This window comes from Nicotiana tomentosiformis, chromosome 12 (assembly GCF_000390325.3).
Source record: "Nicotiana tomentosiformis chromosome 12, ASM39032v3, whole genome shotgun sequence".
Classification (NCBI taxonomy): domain Eukaryota; kingdom Viridiplantae; phylum Streptophyta; class Magnoliopsida; order Solanales; family Solanaceae; genus Nicotiana; species Nicotiana tomentosiformis.
In genome coordinates, this window is record NC_090823.1 from 130,817,250 (window position 1) to 130,844,306 (window position 27,057).

Below are 27,057 nucleotides of genomic sequence, written 5' to 3' on the forward strand. Positions count from 1 at the left end.
AATTAGAAAACTTATGGTTTTTTTTCATACTGAAGTAGATCATTTGTAGCAATTACGATTCGAATTACCGGTCGTGAGAATCCTCTTAAGACGAATGAAATTCCTTATTTCCACAGCCTAAAAATCCCTTCGTTGAATGCAGAGAATATCAAATCCTAGTTGTCTCGTCTTATGAAAAAACTTCCTTTTCAACATCTAAAGTGATACTAATATAAGTTAGCACTAAGAATTTTAAAAGAGAACTAGCTAATTAGTTAACGGGCTAATTAATATCTCTTATAACCTATTAATTTTTTAAATAAAATATACTCTTTCTATTCACTTTTACTTGTCCATTATGGACTTTGTACATTTCTTAAAAAATAAATAAAATATATAATTAATTATAATATTCATATTATTTGATATATATTTTTAATAAATTTTAAAAAATAATTTAAAATAAATAATTAATACAGTGAGTATAATAAAAAAAATTATCTATTTTCGAAATGACAAAACAAAACAAATATGTGAAAGACGAGAATGGTTGGCGCCTTGTGAATCCGCATAAAACCAGAGGTCTAGGAATCAGTGACATGCAATACCAAAAAATGTCGTCATTTTTGGCCTGCCACTTTCATACATATCCCTTCAATTGTTTGATGGTAAATTTAACCCGTTCCTACTAACAAAAAAATTATATATTCTCTTATATTAGAAGCAAGAGTTAAGTACCTGTGTCATCAACATGCATGCCTGGCAGATGCACATGTGGAGTTATTATTGTATCTTCAATTTTATTTCAAATGTAAATGTGTACAAAATATGGGCCCCATCAGACTTTGCACGGCGCACGTACTTATCATACAAGTGGGCCCACCTACATATTTTCTCATATTACTCCTCATTTACTTCTGCAACCTGCTAGCCCAACTGTAGTTTTGCTTATGTTTTTCATTCTTACTTTTTTCGTGGGTTATATCTTGATTTTAAAAAGTGTATAAAACACATAAGAAAATTAGAAAAAATAGTATACTTAGAGCTAACAAGTTTAATTCTAGAGTCTAATAAAAAGAAAAAGCACATAAAGAAATAATATATTATAGCTAACCAATTTTATGTAATAATATAAATAAAAAATTATTAAACTAATTAACAAAGTTATTGTATAACAAAAAGGCAATATTAAGCAGCTTTTCGCAGGTAATAATTTAGACAAAAAAATTTAAAATGATCTAATGAATCTAATTTAGAACAAAAATATAAAAATATTTTGTTTGATATAGAGTAAACATACCAGTCCAGCAATTTAAAAATATTAAGACCGATAAAGTACAAATAACAAATAAATTAGTAATTGTTTTAAGAAGAAAAAAAGAGTAAAACAAGAACTCTTTATGAACATGTTTTTTCTCTCTAGATATCTCATTTCTTAAGGTTTAATCTTCAAGATTTACGTTTAGAATTTATGAGGATCAAAACTTTTTTAAAAAAAGGTAAAACAAAAGCTCCCTTTTAAAGTTCCCTTCTAATATTTTCCTTCTTATTTTGAAAGTTCCCTTCTTGTATATATTTTGTTTGAAATTTAGAGGATGAAAAATACAATCATCATCTGACGCTCTTCGTTAGTTGGTTTGCTACTTATTTATAAAAAAATCAATAAATCTATTTAGTTTATATATTGAAACCATCATATTTGGTGCACATCAATATATATAATGCTTAAAACTGAAAACAACTTAGAAAGACCAAAGCTTAAATCAAAATACTTCAAAATACGTATTACTCTTAGTTAATAAGTTAATGATTTAAAAGACCTCATTAACTATATATCACCTCTTTTGAATATCATATTAAAATATTCCATGGCTAAAGTACCTCCTATTCGATATTATATGTGCATTAGGTGTACTCTCCAAAAATACTAAAAATTTTGCCAAACGATGCTACACACGTTAATTAAAAAAAAAATTACATGTCATTAAATATGAGTAAAAAATAAATTTGAATTTTTAGGTTAATATCACTTTTACTTAAAAATTAAGGGTAAAAAAAGTAAAAAGGTAAAAAGAGGGGACAATCATTTTTTCTCCGATTCGAGGAGAGCCATTACTGCTAATCCTCAACAAACATTTTTGTTCATCCTCATGAAGATATGGATTTTCAAATATCTTAAAGGAAATCAAAGAAAAATGTGTTCCAGAAGGTCTCTTGATTAAATTAGATCTTTTTACGCGAGAAGAAATCGGATGAAATCCCACACCACATTCAAGATTTGTTATACAGAGTGAGTAAAGAGAAATAAGGTGGGTAAAAAAGAAGTCTAATTATAAAAAAAACCTTGAAGAGAAGTAAAACGAAATAGTAAATTAAATTTATCATCTGGAAGGAAAAAAAGACTGAAAAGATATTTGGAAAAAACTACACAATATAGCTACTCTAAAAAGTACTAGCCGCCAAATATATAATTTCTCTATTTTGAGGTATAATATACATATTTATACATAATTAGTTATTTTTTGTGTATTTGACTAGCAAATATAATTATTTTTGGACGACCGACCAAATATGTAACTTGCCTAAGATATTTTGACAATGATTAGAATGTGAGAAAAACTGCATTGATAAACCTTTACATTCTTTATAATTCACATAACTTTTATATTTAAAATAATACTACTGTTTATATTATGGTAATTGATGGTTGTTTGTTTGTTTTTCTATCTATGTCACTCTTATATACGGTACGAGTACTATTTTGTATCTCCATTAGTAGGCTTCTCAAATTAAAATATACTCTGTTTAAAAAAAGAGACTTTTAGAATTTATAGTCTAAATTATACCAAAAATATTTGTCAGCTATAAAAAGTGCCATTATTTTGGACAAACTGAAAAAGAAAAAAAACGTATGCCAAATAAAATGAGACAGAAATACTAATTGCAATAGTTGATTTCTGTTTTGTTTCATAAAGTTTACAGTATTCTTCTAATCATTATGTAACTATAGCTTAAGCATAGTTATCTTCTCTTTTTTGAAAGTCTTTTCAGAAATTACCCTTAGCAGGGGTGGATGTAGCTGTAGTGATAATTTCATTCGAAGTCATAACTTTCGATATATAGTATAAAATATATATTAAAATATATTAAAATTTCAAAAAATATTAGATCTGAACCCATAATTTTACCAATTACAAGAAATGATACAATCTTCATAACTTGTAATAATTGAAAAAAATAAAGCCAAATACCCTGAAAATGAGAATGTGTCATTCATATTTTCAGGTCTTACAAAAACTTTAATAGCAAATTATCACAAAATTTATTTATAATGTCTAAATTAGACCAATAATTTAAAACAAATACAGATAGAAACAAATATAAACTCACGGATTACGTAAGTACTATTTAGAAAAGTACCTAGGACCACTCAATTTCTTCTTTTTTCCTTAATTAGTGTGAGATCAAATCTAGCTGTTCTATATTGCTAATTGAAATTCGAGTAAATACAACGTTTAGCAAGTTTTAAATATAATAAATTTTACTCAATATGCAATATTTTTGATAGATCATACAAATGGGGCTTGCCAACTTTATATTTTATTCTTTATCTAACACTTTAGTCAATTGATTGAAGAGAAATACCATTAACTGCAGTGTTAGATAATGGTTTGTGTTCCTCGGAACTTTGGCCAGAGAGAAACACCACAACAAAAAATGCTAATGACAACTGAAGAAAAAAATTCCAGAATTCTTCAAAGCTTTTTAATTTTTTTTAGAATCATTAATTAATGGGAAACTTGCAAATTTACCGCTTTAAAATTTATGATGTAAACATAAATTGTTTCTGAAATCAAATACATCCCTTGGCTTCACATTTCCATACCCAATAAAAGAAATTGTTGACCAAAATAATCTAAAATATTTATTTAGAATGGATAATAATTTGCCCATACATAAAAAGAAAATAATAAATGTCAACAAATGTAAAATATAAAGATTGAAACATATATGAAAATGGAAGAAGAAATAATTTTTTAACCTTACGACTTTCTATGTAAGAGGCTAAGAAGAAAATATAAAAGTGCAGGAAAACTACCTTTTGATATATATATATATTTTTCAAACTCATTAAGTAGTATTAGTTACCAGAAATGTTTAAATCTTACGCCTATTATTTTACGTTTGATTCTCTAAGAAAATATTAGAAATATAAATAGCACAAAAAATTAATTAAAAGAACATAAACGAAATTACGATTCAAAATTGAAGATTTTGATCTATATATCAATATTAGTATTATTTGAATATTAGATTACACTTTAAATGCCAAAAGTTTGGATGCAAACGTAATTAGTAATTAGTACTTCAAATTTTGTTGTCTTATTAAAATTTGATGAAAAAGGAAACAGGATGTTGTTAGATAGTTAAAGTAACTAAACTATTTGGAATTTATATGCTGATACTTGAAATCAAATGGTTACAAGCATTTTTGTAATTATATAGAGAACCCATAACTAGTTTTTGCTGATCACTCCGGCTTACTTTGCTCTTTGTTGATTTGTCTTGGATAAATGTAAAGGTAATTAGTGATTCCAATCTAAATTGTTCCAATTGATATTGTGACAATACCTTTATTTACAATAATATTACTTTTTATATCTCACTTTGGTATTTGCAAAGAACAATAACAAAAAATTCAAAAATTAATAAACCATACTCATTTAGAAAATCGTCTTCGGCAATTTCTAAAACATTTGAAATAAGCTGCGGTGATTGGGACCGGGCACAGCCTGGGCTAACCCAACTAGTATATATATAACGGGAACTTTTATAGAAAATGTTTCATTTTACCCCTTAGCTTCTTAGACAAATAATACTATTTGAATGAAAAGTAGAATCCCTTGACAAGACCGTAATAAAAAAAAAAAGGGGGAGGTAATCAATTTCTATATTAAAACACAATGAATCCCTTGTTGTTACGTGTCAAAGCAGAATTTAACTTATGGGTATGAGTTTGAGATTCTAGTTATTAAATTCTAAATTAATAATTTATATATATTTAATAAATTTTTAAAGATAAATATATGGTTTGAATTATAATTACTGGGTTTGATCTAACCCGTAACCGATATTGTGGCTCTGCCTCTTTTTGTTACGGTGATATTTCCTTTTAATATTTCTTAATCCTCTAATCTCCTTCTAACTGTCCCGCTAACAATTCAATTAATCTATCAGCTCACGTTAACTAATTACGTAGGTGTGTCAATGGATATTTAAAAATGACTAAACCGACCGAACCAAATCGAATTTTAGGTTTCTTTTAATAAAATCGTAGGTTTTTATATCAATCTATAATTGTACCCATAATTAGGGTAGATTTTTTATTTTACGAAAATAAACTGAAAAAATACCGAACCGTACCAAATAAATTACAATGTGAACTGTATATTTATATATTAAGTTTAAAAATAATAAAGCGTTAATTTTTTTCTTGAGCCTTGGAATTATGAAACAGTTACAAGCCAACTAGTAATTAAACTCAAAATCCTAATTCTCAAACCTATTATGCTACTTCTATTGAAACTAAATTATTTTCAACATGTTCACTAGCAAGAAACAAGGTATTGTAGTGATTATGAGTAGCAAAGTACAATGTATTGACTTCGTATGATTTTGATTTATCTTTTTGAACATTTAATCTTCTATAGACTTTATTCTTGAATCCAACTTAGTTAATATTTTTCCACTCGTGTGATTTATATTATTTTTTGTATATTTAGAATAGTTGATGGATCTATACTCTAACCATCTTACATATTTTCTTAATTCATCACCTTTTAAACTGTAAAAATGTCTAGAGAGTTTTGCTAAGTCATATAAAAGTACGTATGTTATTGCATTCTACTTCTACTAGTGAATTTTACATGACATTAAAAATAATTACCGAAAATTAACGAACCGTACCGATATCGAAGAGAAACCGATATGACTGGGACGGTTTCGAAAATCTAATTTTAGTTATATATAGTAGAATAATCGAAAAATTGGTATGACACAAATTTTATAAAATAACCGGCCGAACTGAACCATTAACACCCTTATAATTACGTAACTAATTTTTATCAGCTAATGACTAATATGACCTCCTTATTTACATGCAAAGACAAGTATACCCTCTCCTATTCAACGTCACATGACACAGGCGAGTTCATCTGTTTTACCCAAAATCCAAAATGGCCTTTGTGATTTGCCCAAATCAAATGGCGGGTAATTCAAATCGCCCAAGCACATATTCACTCACACGCACAAAGAAAAACAAGCGGAGAGCGTTAGAGACTGAGATGGCAAAGCGGCATAGGAGAAATTATGCGGACGAAAATGGATGAACTTAGGTTAAAATTGAGGTTCCCATTCGAAATCAGTCGATTCAACCAAAGCCCAATCATGTAAGGAACTCTTCAATTCCTGGGTATGTTTTTTCTCCAATTGCTAATTTGAAGTCTCTCTTTTATGGTGAAGAATTAATATCATTATCTTTCATCTGGGTATAGTAGCTAAAGGTATGCAACAGAAGTTGTTTGTGTCTGTTTGTTTTGGTATATGAGCTACATATATATTTGGGGCTTCTTTTTTTGTTTAACCATTTGGTACTGATATTCGAAACTCATTGTGCCCGATTAATCTAGATTGGCTAACCATGTAAAGCTCATTTTAAGGGAGAAACGCTATTTTTAGGAAGTTTTTCATTCTCAGGCTCAAACACGATATATCTGGTTGATGGTATATAATTTGGGGGTTGATATACTGCAGCAGCGGAGCTGGGACTATGAGTTGTTACACTCTAGATGGGTACAGCATGTTATATATTTCATTTTTTTTTTACTTTCAGGATTTGAACAAATCGATTAGAAGTTGACTAGTAGTAACATAATTAAATGTGGCAAAGGAAAGTTCGGTACCAATCATAAATAAAAGATTTTTAATTTACGCTTCATACTTGCTGATTCGATGGAAATCTTAGGCTACAAATACATTGATGAAGAGGGGAAAAAATTCGTTTTCAGAAAACAAAACATGTAGAATTATGAAAAAGAATTTGGGAAAAAAATTTACAGGAAAATGGGAGGATATGAGTAGTTTATAAGTTGGAATTAGAGATTAATTTGTGTCTCAAGGTTATGTTTACATCCCCTTAAGATGCTGCAGAAATTAAGAGAAAAAGAAAATTAGTTTTTACAAAGCATGTGTTGTCTTTTTTTCTCTCAACATGTTTTCACGATGTTAGTTGACCTTTCCTAAATAGATTGTCTTAATTCATCTTGGTTTTCTTTTAAAGCAGAGGGAAGCAAAAGGACAAATGTTTTCGAGTTGATTTTCTATGGAAGCAAGCTACTTTTCTTATATTTTCTGTTTAATCTACTTTCATTATTTGATTCCTTACTGCTAATTGCTTATTTCCTTAGACTGTAATTTTTTATTGCGCTCCTTCCAAGTTGAACAACAGTTATATAAGCTACCTTTAATATTTCTAGACTTCTTGTTTTCTCATTTAATAAATTGATACTCTTTGATTTGTGAACTTGATGGTTGATTACAAATGTGTTGTACTCTATTAGTTACTGTTTTCTTGTCATGTGATTATTCAGATCCAATATTTTTTGTATTGTTTCGTGTAGAGCTATTTATTTCCATGTGAAATGACAAATAATATCCATATATATGATAGAAGTTTCCTTTGATATGTCTAAAGTCTAATGTCATTCTGATAATTAACAGATCCATGTATATACATGTGATACAATAATTTTATATCCATGTTATATGACTATTTCTAATGGTGAAAGATGACTTTATTATTCTTTGTCCTTGAAGTCTACCATCTTTAATATTATAATTACTAAGAAATGTAAATTGCTATAAACTTGTCATTACAAATGATAACAAAAGGAATCTCGTGCCACATGCATTCCATACTTTAATTGCTCTATTTTTATAATCTAATTTCGGAATTCAAAATTCTGAAAAAGGGTAGATCATCTCTCCTTCGGTTGTATGCTTTTAGCTTAAAAAAATTGCAGACTTGCTGGTTTTAGTCGGTTTTTCTTTTAGTACTAGTCATTAACTTATGTGCCTTGCTTGAGCATCCTTATCAGGTGTTGAGCAATTTGCATCTAAAAAGTACAACTTTTAACTGCATACATAGTCTACCAATATTTGTTTAAGCTGTAAAACCTCATTTTAGTTGACCAATCCTAAAAGAAAAGAACTTGCCCTTTATAAGGGTCAAGAGCCATATGAAACAGAAAAAATAAAAAAGAAACAGAAAAAAAGAATGATTTGGTAAATGATGCTGCTCTTTGTCCTTAATTAAAGTCAGCTTTAACGTGACAATTAATGCAAATTGCTGATATAAAATGTGAATGGAAATTTATTGAGTGGTTATATGATAGCTGGCAACTAATATAAAATTCCAAACAAAGAGGAATCCAAAGAGGAAAAAAAAAGAACCTCCTGAGTAGTATAAAATGTTATTTTGAATGCAAAGGCTTAGTATCAAACCATCTGAATTGCTCTCTCCTTCTTCCCTTTTGCAGTTCAACTTCATCACAATTTCTTTTGATCACTCACCACTTCTGAGAAAAGATGTCTTCTAACCAATTTCTGTCTTCAAAGACTCGTCTTTTTGAGCATCTGCAACAACAACTTGACAATATTTTGTACTTCCCTGAAACTTTTATAGATATGGTCAAGTTCTTAAAAAACGAATTCAAATTTCTGGATATCTTTTTCCGCTTGCAGAGCTTCACAGATGAACCCAACATGCTAGATGTCACTCAGAAAATCCACTCTCTTTTTCGAGATGCTGCAGTTGAGTTTTCTGAATTGCACCTAGCCAACTACTGTGATTTCTATAACTCGGTTCAAAATGAGATTTGGTTGATTAAGATGGAAATTAAAGCCAAATATTCCTTTCCTAAAATATCATTACCACTTTCAGCCAACAAGGATGGTATTGCTATTCCCAAATTTGTAACAGAATTTATCCATTCCATGGCAGAGAATCTTCCTAATCTAGTGAAGATTGATGATTCACGTTCACTTCTTTTTGTTCCCGAAACAATGGAACATGTGGAAGTTATTTTAAAGGAAGTGAACTTGCTGCATAATTTCTTCTGCTTTGTTTCAGAGAGGTTTGTAGAGCCTCAGAGCCAACATCATGTTAATTTCTTCACTCATGTTTTAGCTGTGGCTGGCTACGCATCAACGTTTTTCTGGTTGTATTTACCAGACTTGGCTCCAGAAGAAATAAATGTTTTGCTTTCTGATTTCTTGCGAATGAGGATTAAGCCCATTCAACCATGCATCCGCGAGATCTATGTTAATGTCTTGCAATCTTTGAAGGCGACAATACAGTCAGGATGGTATCCCAACATCCAACATGAGCCAGCAGCTGACACCGAAGCCAGTTTTGTGAAGATAATTCTACACAATTTGGTGGAACTGCCAGCTAATAGCAACTCCAGTCAGAGAGTTGCTTTGAATGATCACTTGGCAAACCTTCAGGAGATGCTCAACCTCTTGAGAGCCAATATCATCCATGTGCCGATACGAGATCTTGAACTTCTGTCAGTTCTTCGATATATTGACACTGTCATTATTGATGTCGGGCTTCTCGTTTATTCCTTATATAAAGGCGAGGATGAGGAGAAGGAAGACATATCACTTGCAGAAGTGAACCCTGCACAAGTTCTCGATCAGTTGCCGGGTAACATTCAACACATAATTAGCGCAGTGATTTATCCCACCATTCGGAAGGCGTTCCAATCTAAATTGCCAGGGATTAATGGACTAGGCTATGTTGATTTCCTTTTAAACAACTTGAAGGAGTTCCAAAGCCGCCATTCAGATTCACTAGCTTCTGTCACGAAACAACTTCAAATCATTCAGAAGGATTTTGAGGGCTTCCAACCTTTTCTGAAGGCTGTTTCACAAGAGCAACACAATGACCTCGAAAAAATTCAACGTTGTGCTACACAATTGATTAACAAAGCATATGAGGTAGAACACATTGTTGATGCTTGTATATGCAAAGTTCATGTCTGGTGCCTAGGGCATTGGCTCTTGGATATCATGGAGGAGATTACTCTTATCAAAGCAGAGGTAGCAGATATTCAGGGGAAAAACATAGTTGAGGATGCAATGGATACCGGCACAATTCATACATCATCAAATTTGGCAAGGTCTCCAATGATGAATGATGAATTTGTGGGTTTTAAGGACGTCATAGAAGATCTAAGATACCTACTGATAAGAGGAACCAGAGGGCGAGATGTTGTATCAATTGTCGGCATGCCGGGTCTAGGAAAGACGACTCTAGCCTACAGACTCTACTCTGACAGGTCAATTGTTTCTTACTTTGACATTCGTGCAATGTGTTGTGTGTCTCAAATATATTCACGTAAGCACTTGTTACTGGCAATTCTACGTGATGTTATTGGTGAGGATTATAAACGTAGAGAAAATCATGCTGATGAGTTAGCTAATGAGCTTCGCAAAGCTTTATTCTCCAAAAGATATCTCATCCTTGTTGATGACGTGTGGGAAGCTAGTGCGTGGGATGATCTAATAGGTTGTTTTCATGATGGCAATAATGGAAGTAGAATCATTCTAACAACCCGAAATCATGAAGTAGCTAATTACGCTAGATCTGAAAGTGATCCCCTTCAACTTCGTATGTTTAACGATGATGAAAGTTGGGAGTTACTCCGGAAAAAGGTGTTTGGTGACGAAAGCTTTTCCCCTCTCCTAACAAAAGTTGGGCAAAAAATAGCAAAAAAGTGTGGCCGGTTGCCTCTTTCAATTGCTTTGGTGGCTGGTATTCTAGCAGAGACGGAGAAGAAAGAAGAATGTTGGGAACAAGTGGCCAACAATTTAGGTCCTCGCATTCACAAAGACTCGAGGGCCATTATAGAACAAAGTTATCAGATGTTACCCTATCATTTGAGGTCTTGCTTTCTTTACTTTGGAGCATTCTTAGAGGACAGTGTGATTAATGTTTCAAAGTTAACACGGTTGTGGATCTCCGAAGGATTTGTAAAAAGTTGTGAAGGCAAGAGCTTGGAGGATATAGCAAAGGGTTATTTGGAAAATCTTTTTGGAAGAAATCTAGTGATGGGAACTAAGAGGAGCTCGGGAGGTGAGATCAAAGCATGTCTCATTCATGACCTATTGCATGATTTCTGCAAGGAGAGAGCAGCGGAAGAGAATCTTCTCATATCGATCAAAAGACGGTAATATACCATTTAGTGGCACTCTTTTGGTTCAATTAATTAAGTGGTTCATGTTATGTTGACAAGTAATCTTATAATTTTACTAATTTCTATATTTGCAGTGATCAAAATACTAATCCTTCTTCCCGCGTTTACTGTCACAAGCAACTTGCTCATCGCATGTCCATTTATGGTGAAGACTATCATATTGGAGAATCAAGCTCGTACTTGTCACATGTTGGTTCTTTCATTATGCATAATCGTGTTCACCTTACATGTCACGAACTCTCCCACATTTTTTTCACCTACAAATTTCTGAAAGTGTTGGATTTAGAGTTCACTTGTATTGATTCTTTCCCAACTGATCTAGTTTACTTGAGGTATCTTGCTGCAAAAACTTCGAAGTCGTCGATTTCATCATTCATAGCCAATTGTTGGAATCTTGAAACTCTGATAATACACAATGATGAAGGCAAAATGTCAGTACCCATTACACTGTGGGAGATGATTAAATTGATGCATCTTCATATTTCGAAGTGCAGCTTTACCATAGAAAATGCAGAAGAATTACATGAGAACTCAAAAACACTTGATGATCTGAAAACTCTTTCCACTCCAAGTTTTTCTTGTGTCGAGGATGCAGAATTGATGTTGGGAAAAACACCTAATCTTCGGGAACTGAGATGCAGAGTCAAGGGTGTTGACAACTTTCAGTACTATGTACTGAATTTTCCAACAGGGATTGAAACGCTGAAGATTCATAATTCAAATCCAAAGAAAAAAATCCCCTTTTGCATCTCTGCGCCAAATCTCAAAAACTTGAAACTAAAATGGTTTCACCTACGTCCTCAGCACTTATTAGGAATTGCTTCACTTCAGAATCTTCAAGTACTCAAACTGGAGTGGGTGTACTTTAAAGATAGGAAATGGAAAGTGAGCAATGGCGAGTTCCCTCAACTCAAAGTCTTGAAATTATACAATATATTCTCCTTACGAGAATGGACTGTTCCCGATGATGCCTTTCCTAACCTTGAACACTTGGTTTTGCGTCATTGCTACTCTCTTGAGGAGATTCCTTCTTGTTTCAGAGACATCTCTTCTCTAAAATCCATTGTGGTAAGGATATGCAATGATTCTGTCGACAAGTCAGCAAGGGATATTTGGGAAACGCAAGTTGAAGATTATCAGAATTCAGAGTTCCGGGTCTCTATCACTAGCAAAGTCAGAAATGTTATTAAGGGGTCTCAAAATATATAAAAGTGAAGGGGAGTCAACATATAGTATATATGCATATAATTTTTTTTAACCTACCTACATAATGTATTTTTGTTCCGCCAAGGGGTGTTTGCTATAAGGTGGCTCCGCCAATGGTCTCTATCTTCTAGAGAGGAAAATAACAATTCAGACTAAGGTACACTAATCAGAAAATTTTACTGCGTACATTGAAGTTTCATTTTAAAACTTTGTTAAATCGATTCTCCTATTTCTCTAACGCAACGCCTTTTACTTATTATTCCTTTTGCTTGAAATCTTGGATAAAGCTTTAGTATTATTATTATTAAAAATAAAAACTTTAAAAATAGATCATAACTTTTTATCTACACATTTTCTTCATGTAGGCTTTCTTGTTTAATTAGATTTTAACACTTAAGTTTACAACTACTGACTTAACTGATCTCTTTTTCTCCGATAGATGATAATGATGATGGTGTTGCTGCTGCTGCTGATGATAATGGTGATGAAGGCGATAACGAGGAGGAGGAGGATGAGTATTAGCCAACACAATTTGAAGATCATGAACTTTTAGGTTAGTGTTTTTTTTTTTTTGTTTTTTTGTTTTTTTTGTTATTATAAGAAGGGCAAAGGTCCAAATATGCCCTTGTACTATACGAAATTGAGCACATTTGCCCTTCGTTAATACTTTAGCTCAAATATGCCCTTACCGTCACATAGTTGGTCCATATATGCCCTTAGAGTTACACAGTTGGCCCATATATGTCCTTTTCGAAACGGCATCCACCCAAACTAATTAGCTCTTTCGTTAATTGTATTAAAGTGTATTACAAACACTATTTCCTTTTTATTAGTACTTTTTTTTCTTGTTTGATTGCTTACATCATATAATGATTCTTATAGTGTTATGTGTAGATTTAGGTATATCCACATGTGACTGATAATTGTCTATCCATGTTATATGACTATTTTTAAGGGTGAAAGATGACTTTGACTACTCTTTGTCCTTGAAGTCTACTATCTTTAATATTGTAATTGCTATGAGAATGCAAATTGCTATAAACTTGTTATAGTGGAGTACAACTAAAATATAAGTAGTAATAGTAGTTATGGAATATAAAATTCTAAGAAAAGAGAAGAAAACCTCCTAAGTAGTATAAAATGTTGTTTTGTATGTAAAGGCTTAGTATCAAACATCTGAATTTCTCTCCTAATTCCCTTTTGCAGTTCAACTTTTGAGATGTCTTCTAACCGATACTTGTCTTCAAAGAATCGTCTTTTTGAACGTTTGCAACAACTTGACGATATTTTATACTTGCCTGATACTACGAAAGATACAGTCAGGTTCGTTAAACGGGAATTCAAATTCCTGGATATTTTTCTCAGCTTGCAGAGCTACACAGATGAATGTCCCAACATGCTAGATGTCGTTCAGAAAGTCCAAGCTCTGTTTGAAGATGCTCTATTTGACTTTTCTGAATTACACCTAGCCGAGTACTTTGATCTTTGTCCCTTTATTGTACAAAACAAGATTTGGTTGATTAAGATGGAAATTAGAGCCAAATACTCCTTTCCTAAAATATCATCCTTACCATTTTCAGCCAACAAGGATGGTATTGCTGCAATTCTCAATTTTTTTACTAAATTCATCGATACTGTGGTAGAGAATCTTTGTGATCTAGTTGATGATTCTTGTTCACTTGTTTATGTTCCGGAAAACAAGGAACATACTGAAGATGTTTTAAAGGAATTGAAATTGGTGCAATATTTCGTTTGCTTTGTTTCAGAACCTCAGAGCCAATATCATGTTAGTTTCTTCGCTCATGTTTTAGCTGTGGTTGGTCATGCATCAATGCTTGCCTGGTTGTATCTTTCAGGCCGTGATGTGGTTGTTCTAGGTGAAATCAATGTTTTGCTTTTCTTGCAAATAAGAGTTAAAGCTCATTAGCACAGTGATCTACCCCACCATACGGGAGGCGTTTCAATCTATATTGCCTAGGATTCATGGACTAGGCAATGTTGATTTCCTTTTGAACAACCTGAAGAGTTCCAAAGCCGCCATTCAAATTCACTAGCTTCTGTCACGAACCAAATTCTAATAATTCAGAAGGAACTCGAGAGCTTGCAACCTTTTCTCAAGGCTATTACAGAAGGGAATATTGACCTCGACAAAATTCACCATTGTGCTACACAATTGATTGGCAAAGCATATGAGGTAGAGTACATAGTTGATGCATGTATATGCAAAGAAGCTCCGAAGAACACTAGTACGTCTCATGCGTCATCAAGCACTCCAAGGATGTCATAGAAAAGTTAAGAGACCAACTAATAAAAGGAACCAGAGGGCGAGATGTTATTTCAATTTCTGGCATGCCGGGTCTAGGCAAGACGACTCTGGCCTACAGACTATACTCTGACAGGTTAGTTGTTTCTCACTTTGATATTCGTGCATAATGTTGTGTGTCTCAAGAATATCCACGTAAGAACTTGTTATTGGTCATTCTATGTGATGTTATCGGTAAGGACTCTAAAAGTAGAGAAAGCTGCGGTGATCATGAACTAGCTGATGAGCTTCGTAGAGTTTTACTCTCCAAAAGATATCTCGTCCTTCTTGATGACGTGTGGGAAGCTAGTGCTTGGGATGATCTAATAGGTTGTTTTCAAGATACCAATAATGGAAGTAGAATCATTGTAACAACGCGAAATAATGAGGTTGCCAATTATGCTAGATTTCGAAGTGATCCCCTTTCGCTTCGTATGTTTAGCGATGATGAAAGTTGGGAGTTACTTCGAAAGAAGGTGTTTGGTGAAGAAAGATGCTCCCCTCTCTTAAATAATATTGGGCAACGAATTGCAAAAAAGAGTGGTCGGTTACCTCTTTCAGTTGCTTTGGTGGCTGGTATTCTTGCAGATACAGAGAAGAAAGAAGAATGTTGGGAACAAGTGGCCAATAATTTAGTTCCCCACATTCACGGCGATTCAAGGGCCATTATAGAACATAGGTATGGGATTTTACCCTACCATATAAACCTCTGCTTTCTTTACTTTGGAGCATTCTTAGAGGACAGTGTGATTAACGTTTTGAAATTGACACGCATGTGGATCTCCGAATGATTCATAAAAAGTTGTGAAGGCAAGAGTTTGGAGAATATAGCAGAAGGCTATTTGGGAAATCTTATTTGAAGAAATCTAGTGATGGGAAATAAGAGGAGTATTGGAGGTAAGATTAAAGCATGTCGAATACATGACCTATTGCATGATTTCTACAAGGAGAGAGCAAAGAAAGAGAATCTTCTCCTATGGATAAAACGGTAATTTACCAATTAGTGTTCAAGTTGTATTTACAATTAGCCGTATAATTTTACATACTCCTATGATCTGAGAACTCTTTTTCCTATCCATGTTTTTCTTGTGTCCTGGATGTGGAAATGATTTTGAGAAATACACCAAATCTAGGGGAACTTAGATGCCAAGTCCAGGGTACCAATTTTTACTATAGAGAGAAATTTCAAAGGCAGACTGAAAAGTACTATGTATTGAATTTTCCACCACAACATGAAATGCTGCAGATTAGTCATAAGTCGCCATTTCACATTGATGAAAATACCCTCCCCTTTTGCATCTCTTCACCAAACCTCAAAAACCTGAGACTAGAGAAGTTTCACCTGCATCCTCATCACTTTTCAGCAATTGCTTCCCTTCAGAACCTTAAAGTACTCAAACTGAAATACATTCTGAGTGGCTATATAAAATGGATGTGGGGAATAAACCTCCACAGAAATAATATTTACGGTAATAAAAACGAAATAGTAACGTAGCACCGAGATACGGTAATTAACAAAAATAAAAGAGTGACAACTGTTTAACCAAAAAATAAGATCTTTAGTCAAAGTCTATTTTTAGAAGAACTCGGGTTATTGATAACAAAAAAATTCCGTACTTCCTCAGAAATAAAGTTGACAAAAAGTAACTAAAAAGAAAGAATAATTGATTGCACTGAATAAGCAAGAGAAAGTGAATATATTTCGATAGTACTCCGAACGTGTCTTTACAAATGAGATTCTCCTCCCTTATATAGGAGTTTACAAATATAACGTTTCCTCCTATTTATGGCGGAATCATTATGAGCTTTAACGACATTAATTGTCCATTATGATTGGTAATCGTAACTATCTATGAAGATTTTGTAACGATTTTGATTCCCCTTCTTCATTAATTGTAGGTCCGTGAATCTTCCCTCTTTCCAGTCTTGATTCATTCCGCCCGTGCCTCTTCAGCAATTATTTTAGGTTCGAACGTTGGTTCTCCATTATCTCGTGGGTATTTGCCTCGTACCTCTTGCGCTTCATACATCTTTTAAATGAAATATGTCATTTGTCATTTTCTCATTGTTCCACGTATCATGCTCTGTCAGCTAAATATAATTCCACGTGTATCATTTATTTACAACCAATACAGATAGTCCCCCACTTTCTGATTATTCTACAATTGAATATTCGGTAAGTGGTATATATTTATGGCGAGAATTCTTTGCCGCCATTTCCCAAGCATCATTGTGCTTTCTTCAGAATTAACGCGTCGTATGTCACCTCCATTTAATGCATATGCCACATGACTTTTGATTATTGGTTCCGTGGCTTCTCATCGTTTTTAGGACTTTTCATACTTCTTAGGTTTTATGAAACCTTTATTCTACAATGTTCTTCATTCTTCCTTCTTCCTTCTTTTTTCGACGCATATTCCTCTGCTAATTCCTTATACAACCATGTCTTCATCAACTCTTGACCTTTGCAAAGTCGTAATTGTTGATGAACTTGCTCCTTCATCTGCTCCTGTGAGAAGTAGAAGATGAGGCAAACTTTGTAGTTTAGGTTCGTTGTCCACTCGTAGTTCTTCATCTCAAACCACTACTCCCACTTCTTCTTCTTCTAAACCTAGGGCTTCTTTAACCCCTAGATCTTCTTCTAGAAATAGGGAATCGAGTGAATCTATACGTGAACCAACGGTTGATTAAATTGTTCCACATGAATGTTCTTTCTCATCTGATCGAGAAACCATAAGAAATCAAGTTTCTCCTTTAGCTTCTCATGATCGTACAGATCTTTATCCTACTCAAATTACCACTGGTTTAATTTCTCTTGTTCGAAGAGAATATAACTGGAAACCTTACTTTCCAGTTTTAGTTCCTGATCCAAACCAAAGAATAACCTCATATCAGGCTGGTTATTCCTTTATCTATACATATCCTTTCAATTTAGGATTTAGACTACCCATTGACCCAGTAATCATTGAATTCTGCCGCTTCTTTAATGTATGCCTGGGACAAATTGGTCCCATTGTTTGGAGGGCTATTGTATGCCTTCGTTACCTATCTAACTTGGCTCCCCTGCCTTTCACCTTTCATCATTTGCTTTATCTTTATTCCTTCAAATTATTTCGTGAAGGGGTGTTTTCACTTGTGGCCAGAAGCAAGAGGGTATTGGTTAGCCCCAAGGATGATAAAGATAGTGGCTGGTATGCTCGCGTTGTAGCTGCTCTCACAAGTGCTTTGGTGGGTGAAGAGAATATGCCTTTTCCAGAAAAGTGGAATTTTGCACGTAAGTGTTTTTCCTTTACCTTTTCTTTTCTTTCTTGAAACAAGAAACTTTTAAACTCATGTCTACTTTTTTAGCAACCATGGAAGTTTTCGAGGAGATTCCTAACTTCCGTGCTAGGGTAGAAAAGTTATTGCCAGTTGCCCCTATGGAGAGAAGGTCTTGGAAGTACCTTTCTCAAAGGTTTGGTTAGAAAGTCAAAACACACGGTACAGAAAGTCTCTGGTCAAGCTGATGTATGGTTGAAACCTTTGCTTGGTCCAGTAGAGAAGGCAGAATTGGAGAGTCACGGCTCATTGACTTGGATGAATGATATTGTTCATTCATCTCTGAAAGTTCGAGTTTTAGCTTCTTTTCTTTTTCTTGTTGTTGTTTTCTTTTATTTAACCACAACTCCCTTCCTTTCTTTTGTAGATCAATTTGATAGGCACAAAGCTTATGAAAAGGATTGTTCATACCGAGCAATAAGTCATTGATTACGGTACCGAAGCTGACAACTGGAAGGAGCAATTTGAGGGTCTTCAACTGGAGAAGGAAGTTTTGGATGAGGAGAAAAATGCCTTGGAGCAACAAGCGAAGATGGTTGCGACTGAATTAGCAATTGAAAAGGCATCTTCAAGTCAAGTTGGCAAAGACAAGGATATCCTTGAGTCTTCATTCGCTGAGCAGCTTTCGAAAGCCATTGAAGAGATAAGGGGTCTGAAGGAACTTCTTAACCAGAAAGAGACTTATGCCGGAGAGTTAGCTCAATCACTTACATAAACTCAAGAAGATCTTCGTGTCTCTTATGATAAGATAAAGTTCTTGGAGAGTTCTCTTGCCCCTTTGAAGACTGCCTTCGATGCTTCCAAAATTGAGAAAAAAGAGATGAAGGCTGAGATTGATCAGTGGGAGAAAGATTATGAAGCTCTTGAAGATAAGTTGATACTCATTGTGAGTTGGGCTTTTTGAATACCCTCCTCGAAATTTTGATAGAGGCTAGCCATGAAGGCTTCGACCTGAATGTTGAGATCGCCAAAGCTAAAGAAACGATTGAAAAAACTCAGCAAAGTCAAAGCTTTTCCTCACCTGAGGTTGGTGTTCCCGAAGGTGATGATCCTATTCCTTGTGAAGTTAGTGCTCAAGCCCCTACTCCCCAAGCTGAATCTTCTCCCATTGCTGATGATGCCACCTTGGATGCTGCCCCTTAGTTTTATTTGAAACTTTTTGATGGGAATTTTTTTTTTTTTTTTTTGGAATGGATGTTAGTTTTTACCCCTATCTTGTTTTGGGGTTTGATAACAAAAAAGTACCTTAGTTTTGGTCAAGTTTAATATATAAATATTTGCTTATTTTGATGTTGAGTTTTTGTTTTACTCTTTGGTTTTTAAACATGTATTTAAAATGCTTTAATATTTTGTGATTTTGATAGACACGAATTTTTATAAAAGAGGGCCCTTTTATAAACGATACTAATGAAGAAGACGTCTCAACTTCATATTGGTGTAAATATATGAAAGTAGTAAAAAAAGAATATTTTGAGGAAGTTTCATGAATAATTTGAGGAAGTTTCATGCTTTGTACTTTCAAATTTTATATAACACTTTTCATGTATACAAATAACTTTTTGTACAACATCTACAATTCTTTCATAACTGTTTTCTTTGTAACAAGTTTCAAAATTTCGGGTCTATTTAGTAACTTGTGACTAATTATTGCCCTTAACCTATAAACTCGTAGGAACTTGAAATGTATCTTGTGTCCATATTGTATCTTTCCCGCGAGTTTATACCTTATCAAGGCTACTTCAAAGTTTTTTGGCTCTTGATTAGCTCTTGACTTTTGACTTTTGGGCTGATCCAAGCTTGAATTATGAATTTTAGTCTTCTTTGCCTTTATATATACAGTCCCCCAAGTGTTAGAGCTTTGAAGTATGAAACCTCGAGCACTTGATTGTTCCTTCCATTTGGTCAATTTCCTTAAAAGGAAAATACATACGGGACTCGGAGGTATACATTTAGATGATGACTGCTTAACTCTTTTTATTTCCATCAGAAAGGTTGTAACTTAGACCGGGAATAATTCTGTATTCCGCGTGTCTTTAGGGTCTAATGTCATCATTTGGTATGGGCTAGCTTTTTGCCTATCATCTAAAATTGTTAATATAATTTAAAAGAACAAAATAAAATCACAGTTGAGCGATACCTGACCGTGGGTACTTCCTTTGCCTAGAAGTAATACTTCTTTAAATGAACAACATTCTAATTCGACGGTAGTACCTTGCCTTCCATGTTTTCCAACTCATAAGCCCTTTTTCCAGCGATGCTTCGAATATTGTAAGGACCTTTCTAATTTGGACTCAACTGTGGGCCATTATCACATACGATTTCTCTTGGCACTCCAAATCGGCATATAATGTTTTGCCAAATAAAGTCCATGACTTCCTTCTCTCGTACATGTTTGAAGGCTCCTGCCTCTACTCATTTGGAAAAATAATCTGTTAATACTAGCAAAAACCGTACTTTTCCTTTAACTTGTGGTAATGGTCCCACGATATCCATCCCCCACTTCATGAATGGCCATGGAGAAATAACCGTATGTAATAGCTCTGCTGGGCGATGCATGTTATTGCCATATCGTTGGCATTTATCACACTTTGCCACAAAACTTTCTACATCTTCTTCCATTTTCGGCCAGTAGTATCCTGCTCTAATTAAAGTCTTTACCAAGGATCTTCCTCCTGCGTGATTTCCACAATGTCCCTTGTGTACTTCTCTCATCACATATTCTGTCTGAGCAGGTCCGAGGCATTTTGCTAAAGGTCCTCTGAATATTTTTCGATATAAATTTCCTCAAATTAAGTAGTAACGGGCAGCTTTTCGTCGAAGTAACTGAGACTCTTTCTTGTCTTCAGGTAAGGTTCCATACTGCAGAAAATTAACAAATTCGTTTCTCCAGTCCCAAGTTAAATTATTGAAATTTACCTCATTTTTATCTTGGTCGAGTGTTGGATGAAACAAATGTATCACGATAGCGTTTTCTGCATTTGTTATTTCCACAACTGACGCGAGATTCACTAGTGCATCTGCTTCCGCATTCTCTTCCCTGGGTATTTGCACAAATTTCCATGTCTGAAATTGTTTTATCAATTCTCGTGCCTTTTCCAAATATTGCTGCATTCGTACCTTTCTAGCTATATAAGTCCCCTGCATCTGGTTAACTATCAGCTGGGAATCACTTTTAATTATGATTTGCTCTATAGCCAATTTTCGTGCCAGTTCCAAACCTGCAATTACAGCCTCGTACTCTGCTTCATTATTAGTAATGGGATAGCATTTTATTGCTTGTCTTATACTTTCTCCCGAAGGTGGGATTAAAACAATACCTAAACCTGCTCCTTTAACATTCGAGGAGCCATCAGTAAATAGAGTCCATGTACCTGGATTAGAGCCGGTGAATACATGTAGTTCCTTTTCTGTGCCAAGAACTATTTCTGTGCTAAAATCCGCTACAAAATCTGCTAAAATTTGTGATTTTATTGCAGTTCTAGGTTGGTACATAATATCATATTCACTGAGTTCTATAACCCATTTAGCCAATCTTACTGACAATTCTTGTTTATGTAGTATATTCCTTAGAGGGTAAGGAGTTATTACAGAGATAGGATGACATTGAAAATAAGGTCTCAACTTTCTGGATGCCATAACTAATGCTAAAGCAAGTTTTTTAAATGAGGATATCGAGTCTCAGCATCTAACAAAGATTTACTAACATAATAAATAGGAGATTGTTTACCTTTATCTTCTCGTACTAAAACTACACTTATCGCCATTTCTGATACTGCAAGATGGACGAGTAGCCTCTCTCCATCCTTTGGTTTAGCTAGCAGGGGTGGATTTGACAAATATGCTTTTTAACATTTTAAGGGCTTGTTGACATTCATCAGTCCACTCAAATTGATTTTGCTTTTTCAATACTGAAAAGAATTTAAAACCTTTCTCCGAAGATTTGGAAACATATCTTCCCAAAGCTGCTATTCTCCATGTCAGCCTTTGTACCTTTATTTTGCTCGTGAGTATATCTGAAATTTCTTTAATGGCTTTGATCTGCGCAGGGTTCACTTCAATGCCTCTGTTAGATACAAGAAAACCTAAAACTTACCTGAAGTCACGCCGAAGGCACATTTTTCTGGATTTAATTTCATATTATATTTGCGAAGAATTCCGAAGGTGCTTGAAATGTGTTGAAAGTGATCTCCTGCTCGTGCAGATTTGACTAGCATATCATCGATATAGACTTTCATAGTCTTTCCCAGGTGTTTTTGAAATATTTTGGTCACCAATCTTTGATACGTGGCCCCAACGTTTTTTAAACCAAAAGGCATAACTTTATAATAATAAGTTCCCATGTCTGTAATAAATGAAGTTTTTTCCTCATCTAGGGGATCCATCTTTATTTGATTATAATCTGAATATGTATCTAAAAAACTCAACAGCTCATGACCTGCGGTAGAATCAATCAATTGATCTATATGTGGTAAAGGGAATGAATCTTTTGGGCAAGCTTTATTTAAATCAGTATAATCCACGCAAACCCGCAATTTTCCATTCTTTTTTGGAACTACCACAGTATTAGCTAACCAATTCAGTATTTTACCTCCCATATTGAACCGATTTTTAAAGGTTTTTGTATCTCATCCCGAATCACTTGATTTTTGAAGGAGCCTTGCTTCCTCTTCTTTTGCTTGACAGGTATGTACGAGGGATCTCCATTCAGTTTGTGGGTCATCTCCTCCGGAGGTATACCTGTTATATCTGAATGCGACCAGGCAAAACAATCTGCGTTAGCTTTTAAAAACTCAACTAACTTACCTCTCATTTCTGGGCTCAGCTTCGCTCCAATATTAACTTTTCGGTCTGGCCATTGCTTGAATAGTACAACAGCTTCGAGTTTTTCAATTGTTGTTTTGATGTTTTCATTCTTCTCTGGTTCTTGAATGACATCGGGTCTGAAATCTACATCTGTTTGCCTTGAGCCACTTTCAGCTGAGATCTGATTTACCACATCTTCGACGAGATTCTTGTTCGTATCTTCATTCATCGTGCGCGAATCTACCACTGAATTGATATTTTTAGAAACCTGTTGATCTCCGCGGATTTGACGAATTCCCTATTATGAAGGAAACTTAATGGCTTGATGTAACGTAGATGGTACAGCATCCATGTCATGAATCCATGGCCTCCCAAGTATCACATTATAAGCCATGTTCGTATCTATTACTTGGAATTTCGTATACTTGATAACTCCTTCTGCAAATGTGGTAAGCACTATCTCACCTTTTGTAATAACGGTTGAATTATCGAATCTAGATAAGGATCGCGCTTTTGGTATTATCTTGTCGCCCATTTGCATTTCATTCACCACTCTTAGAAGAATAATATTCACGGAGCTACCTGGATCAATCAAAATTCGTTTTACATTAGTATCATGTATAAGTAAAGATATTACCAGTGCATCATTGTGAGGGATTATCAAGCCATCTGCATCTGCATCATCAAATGTTATACTATCTTCTTCCAAAACTTGGCGAACTCGCTTCCCGTGGGTCACAGTGAATTTTGACGTCTTTTTCGCAGTTGTGTATGTTACACCATTGACTTCTTCCCTTCCGCTTATCACGTTAACTGTTCTTTTTGGAGACGGAGGTTTTAGAGGTTCTTGTCTATTTTTCATATAAGATTGCTTGCCTTTCTCGCTAAATAAGTCGGTTAAATAGCCTTGCTTTAGCAAATGCTCTACTTCACCTTGTAATAATCTGTAATCCGTTATTTTATGGCCATGGTCATTATGAAACTCGCACCATAAATCTGGATTTCTTCAGCCTGGGTTTGATCTCATTTCCTTTGGCCACCACACTTTATCTCCCATACTCCTTAAAATAGCTACCAACTCAGATGTGCTAATATTGAAACTGTAATCACCAATCCTTGCATTCGTGTTGGTATCTCTATCACGTACATCCCGTTCTTTTCTGAACCTGGATGATGATCCCGTATCTCTATTCCTCGATCTAGGTTCAGACCATACATTTTCTGGTTTGAACACCCCCTCTCCCCCCCGCGGGTCCCATATAAGGCTCGTACCTATTTTTACCAGACCTTTTTTCAGAATCTGATCGCCTTGAATTTGTTCTTTCATCAACCCTTGACTGTGCAACGATGTCTTCTTCAATCAGTAGCTTGGTATTGTACCTGTTATATACATCGTTCCATGTTGTAGCAGGGAATTCTCGTAAGCTTTCCTTGGGTCTTCTCGTGGCTTCTGAGCTCTTTTCATTCAAATTACTTGCGAACGCCATGGCTGCCCAATTATCAGGTACTCGTTGAAGCATCATTCTTTCATGTTGAAATCTATCCACAAATTCCCTCAGTAACTCAGTATCTCTTTGTTTTACCTTAAAGATATCTTCCATCCTTTTTTCAACTTTTTGAGCTCCCGAATGTGCTTTTATGAATAAATCTGCAAGCTCAGCAAAAGGATCAATAGAATTTTCAGGTAAAAGAGAATACCATGTTAATGCCCCTTTCGTGAGTGTTTCTCCAAATGTTTTGACCAAAACTGACTCAATTTCTTGTTTGGTCAAATCATTGCCTTTTACGCCTGTTGTGAATGCAGTTACGTGATCTAGTGGATCAGTTGTTCCATCATATTTTGGGATGTGCATTTTGAACTTCTTAGGAATGGGCAGTGGGCCGCGCTCGACTTTCAAGGTTGTTGTGAATATTTATCGATATCCACTCCCTTAATCACAGGTGGTACGCCAGGTATTTGTTTTATGCGGTCGTTTTGCTCTTTCATCTGTTTCTGCAAAGTTAGTACCACATTTTGTAAATCAGAGTTATTTGGTGTACCTGACCTCCCATCACGTGATTCATTGGGAGTTACCCCGCTTCCTGAATTGGCAAGCCCCGAGCGTGGATTTTCTATAGTTGTCTTATTATTTGGGGGAGGAGTTGGTGGTGCAGTTGGCAATCCCCTAAAAACTCTTGGAGAGCATTGCTCACATGTTCAACGATCAATTATTTTAAAGCATCTTGCTCGATAGTCTGCTCATCTCCATGTTCATTTGTGTGAGACGTGGATCTTTCAGGTGTTCCTTCTCGAGAATGGCATGAAGATTCCTGTGGTGAAGGAATTGGAGGAGATCGTCCCTCCTGTTGGTTATTTTCATTAACAGTTGACATGATTTGGTTGTGAGAAAGAAGGATCTGGAAAGTAAAAAAGATTATCAGGTTCTCGGTAACGGAACCAATTTGTTTAACCAAAAAATTATATCTTTAGTCAAAGCCTATTTTTAGAAGAACTCGGGTTATTGATAACCAAATAATTCCTTACTTTCTCAGTAATTCATTTAAAAGGAAATAAAGTTGACAAAAAGTAACTAAAAAGAAAGAATAATTGATTGCACTGAATAAGCAAGAGAAAATGAATATATTTCGATAGTACTCCGAACGTGTCTTTACAAATGAGATTATCCTCCCTTATATAGGAGTTTACAAATATAACGTTTCCTCCTATTTATGGCGGAATCATTATGAGCTTTAACGACATTAATTATCCGTTATGATTGGTAATCGTAACTGTCTATCAAAATTTTGTAACGATTCTGATTCTCCTTCTTCATTAATTGTAGGTTCGTGAATCTTCTTCTTTCCAGTCTTGATTCATTCCGCTCGTGCCTCTTCAACAATTGTTTTAGATTCTAACGTTGGTTCCCCATTATCTCGTGGGTGTTTGCCTCGTACCTCTTGCGCTTCATACATCTTTTAAATGAAATATGTCAGTTGTCATTTCCTCATTGTTCCACGTATCATGCTCTAATACAACAACGACACCAAGATTTGAAAAGTGAGAAATGGGGAGTACCCTCAACTCGAAGTCTTGGAACTAGATGACCTCCGCATTGGAGGATGCATTGTCGAGGACGATGCCTTTCCTAACCTTCAACACTTGATTTTGCTTGAATGTAAATCTCTTGAGGAGATCCCGTCTTGTTTCGGGGACATCTCTTCTCTAAAGTCTATTAAGGTAGAGGAGTGCAACGAATCTATCAACAACTCAGCGAGGGATATCTGGAAAACACAAGTTGAAGATTATCGGAATTATGGTTTCGAGGTCTTTATCAGCGCGACAAGGCATTACTATTCATATTCAGGTACAGTATTACTTAGACAAATCTGTAGACTGGAGCTCAGTGATAGCTTAATTGCAGGAATCTGTTAATGTTTTTAGTATTTTATTTATTAAATCTTGTAAAAGCTCTTGAAATAGAAGTACTATCAATTAAAAATATGAACTGTAGCAGTAAATTGAAGATGGATGTATGCTAGAAGCCTATAGTTTCTATCAATATAAGCAATTAATTAGTAATTCCCTCCTTATAAATATTCTGTTGTCAAAGTAAATGCAGATGATTACAAACGATTTATAAAAAGATTTATTCTTCAAACAAAAAAGTTTACACCTTTAATATGTCATATAGCTTTAGCTTATATGTCAATTTTTTTCTTCTTAAATTCCGGGTCCAGTCAAACACCTTCATAGGAAATGAGATGGAGGGAGTACTACGTTGAGCTATTAACTCATTGGGACTTTTTTCTACAGACTATGAAGACTGGAGCTCAGTGATAGCTTAATTGCAGGAAGTTTGTGAAGAGCTCGAGGATTAAGCAACTGAGTCAGGAGCTTTACAGAGAAGCTCGAGAAGATCAACAATGAAAAAGAAAGAACGAAAGAAGATGAATTGAGCGAAATTAGAGAGGAAATTGTAATATTTTCTATTGAAGATTGTAATCTGTACGTTCAGATGTTTTATTGTGAATCTGTTGAATTACACTGAGTAGAATCCTGTCATAACAACTTCTAACTAACTCTGACTTACTACTATTGTTGACTTGGCATTTGCTAACTGTTATCTCCAGCTACCTTTTGTGTATTGC

The 27,057-nt window shown here is 34.6% G+C and overlaps 3 protein-coding genes across 12 annotated transcripts; 1 reads left to right on the forward strand and 2 right to left on the reverse strand.

Annotated features, from left to right (window-relative positions):
* Positions 1-6,160: 6,160 nt before the first annotated feature.
* On the forward strand, positions 6,161-27,026 carry LOC104085412 (putative late blight resistance protein homolog R1B-23). Of its 10 annotated transcripts, none has more exons than XM_070192047.1 (8): positions 6,161-6,451; positions 8,577-11,273; positions 11,375-12,663; positions 12,946-13,059; positions 13,713-13,829; positions 14,363-15,796; positions 22,173-26,273; positions 26,723-27,026. In XM_070192047.1, exons 2-3 carry the CDS (start codon positions 8,626-8,628, stop codon positions 12,507-12,509), a joined length of 3,783 nt encoding a protein of 1,260 aa, XP_070048148.1. In that variant the 5' UTR covers positions 6,161-6,451; positions 8,577-8,625; the 3' UTR covers positions 12,510-12,663; positions 12,946-13,059; positions 13,713-13,829; positions 14,363-15,796; positions 22,173-26,273; positions 26,723-27,026. The 10 variants fall into 10 exon arrangements, with proteins under 10 accessions (XP_070048148.1, XP_070048146.1, XP_070048145.1 ...); XM_070192045.1 differs by lacking the exon at positions 13,713-13,829 and having other exon boundaries at positions 14,363-15,487; positions 15,611-15,796; XM_070192044.1 differs by lacking the exon at positions 13,713-13,829.
* Positions 20,911-23,158, reverse strand: LOC138903402 (uncharacterized). Its single transcript, XM_070191375.1, has 3 exons — positions 22,930-23,158; positions 21,854-21,967; positions 20,911-21,770 (listed from the first exon to the last, which is right to left on the reverse strand). Exons 1-3 carry the CDS (start codon positions 23,156-23,158, stop codon positions 20,911-20,913), a joined length of 1,203 nt encoding a protein of 400 aa, XP_070047476.1.
* LOC138903403 (uncharacterized) lies at positions 23,231-24,782 on the reverse strand. Its single transcript, XM_070191376.1, has 2 exons — positions 24,217-24,782; positions 23,231-23,873 (listed from the first exon to the last, which is right to left on the reverse strand). The coding sequence occupies exons 1-2, from the start codon at positions 24,780-24,782 to the stop codon at positions 23,231-23,233; spliced, it is 1,209 nt and encodes a 402-aa protein (XP_070047477.1).
* Positions 27,027-27,057: the final 31 nt, after the last annotated feature.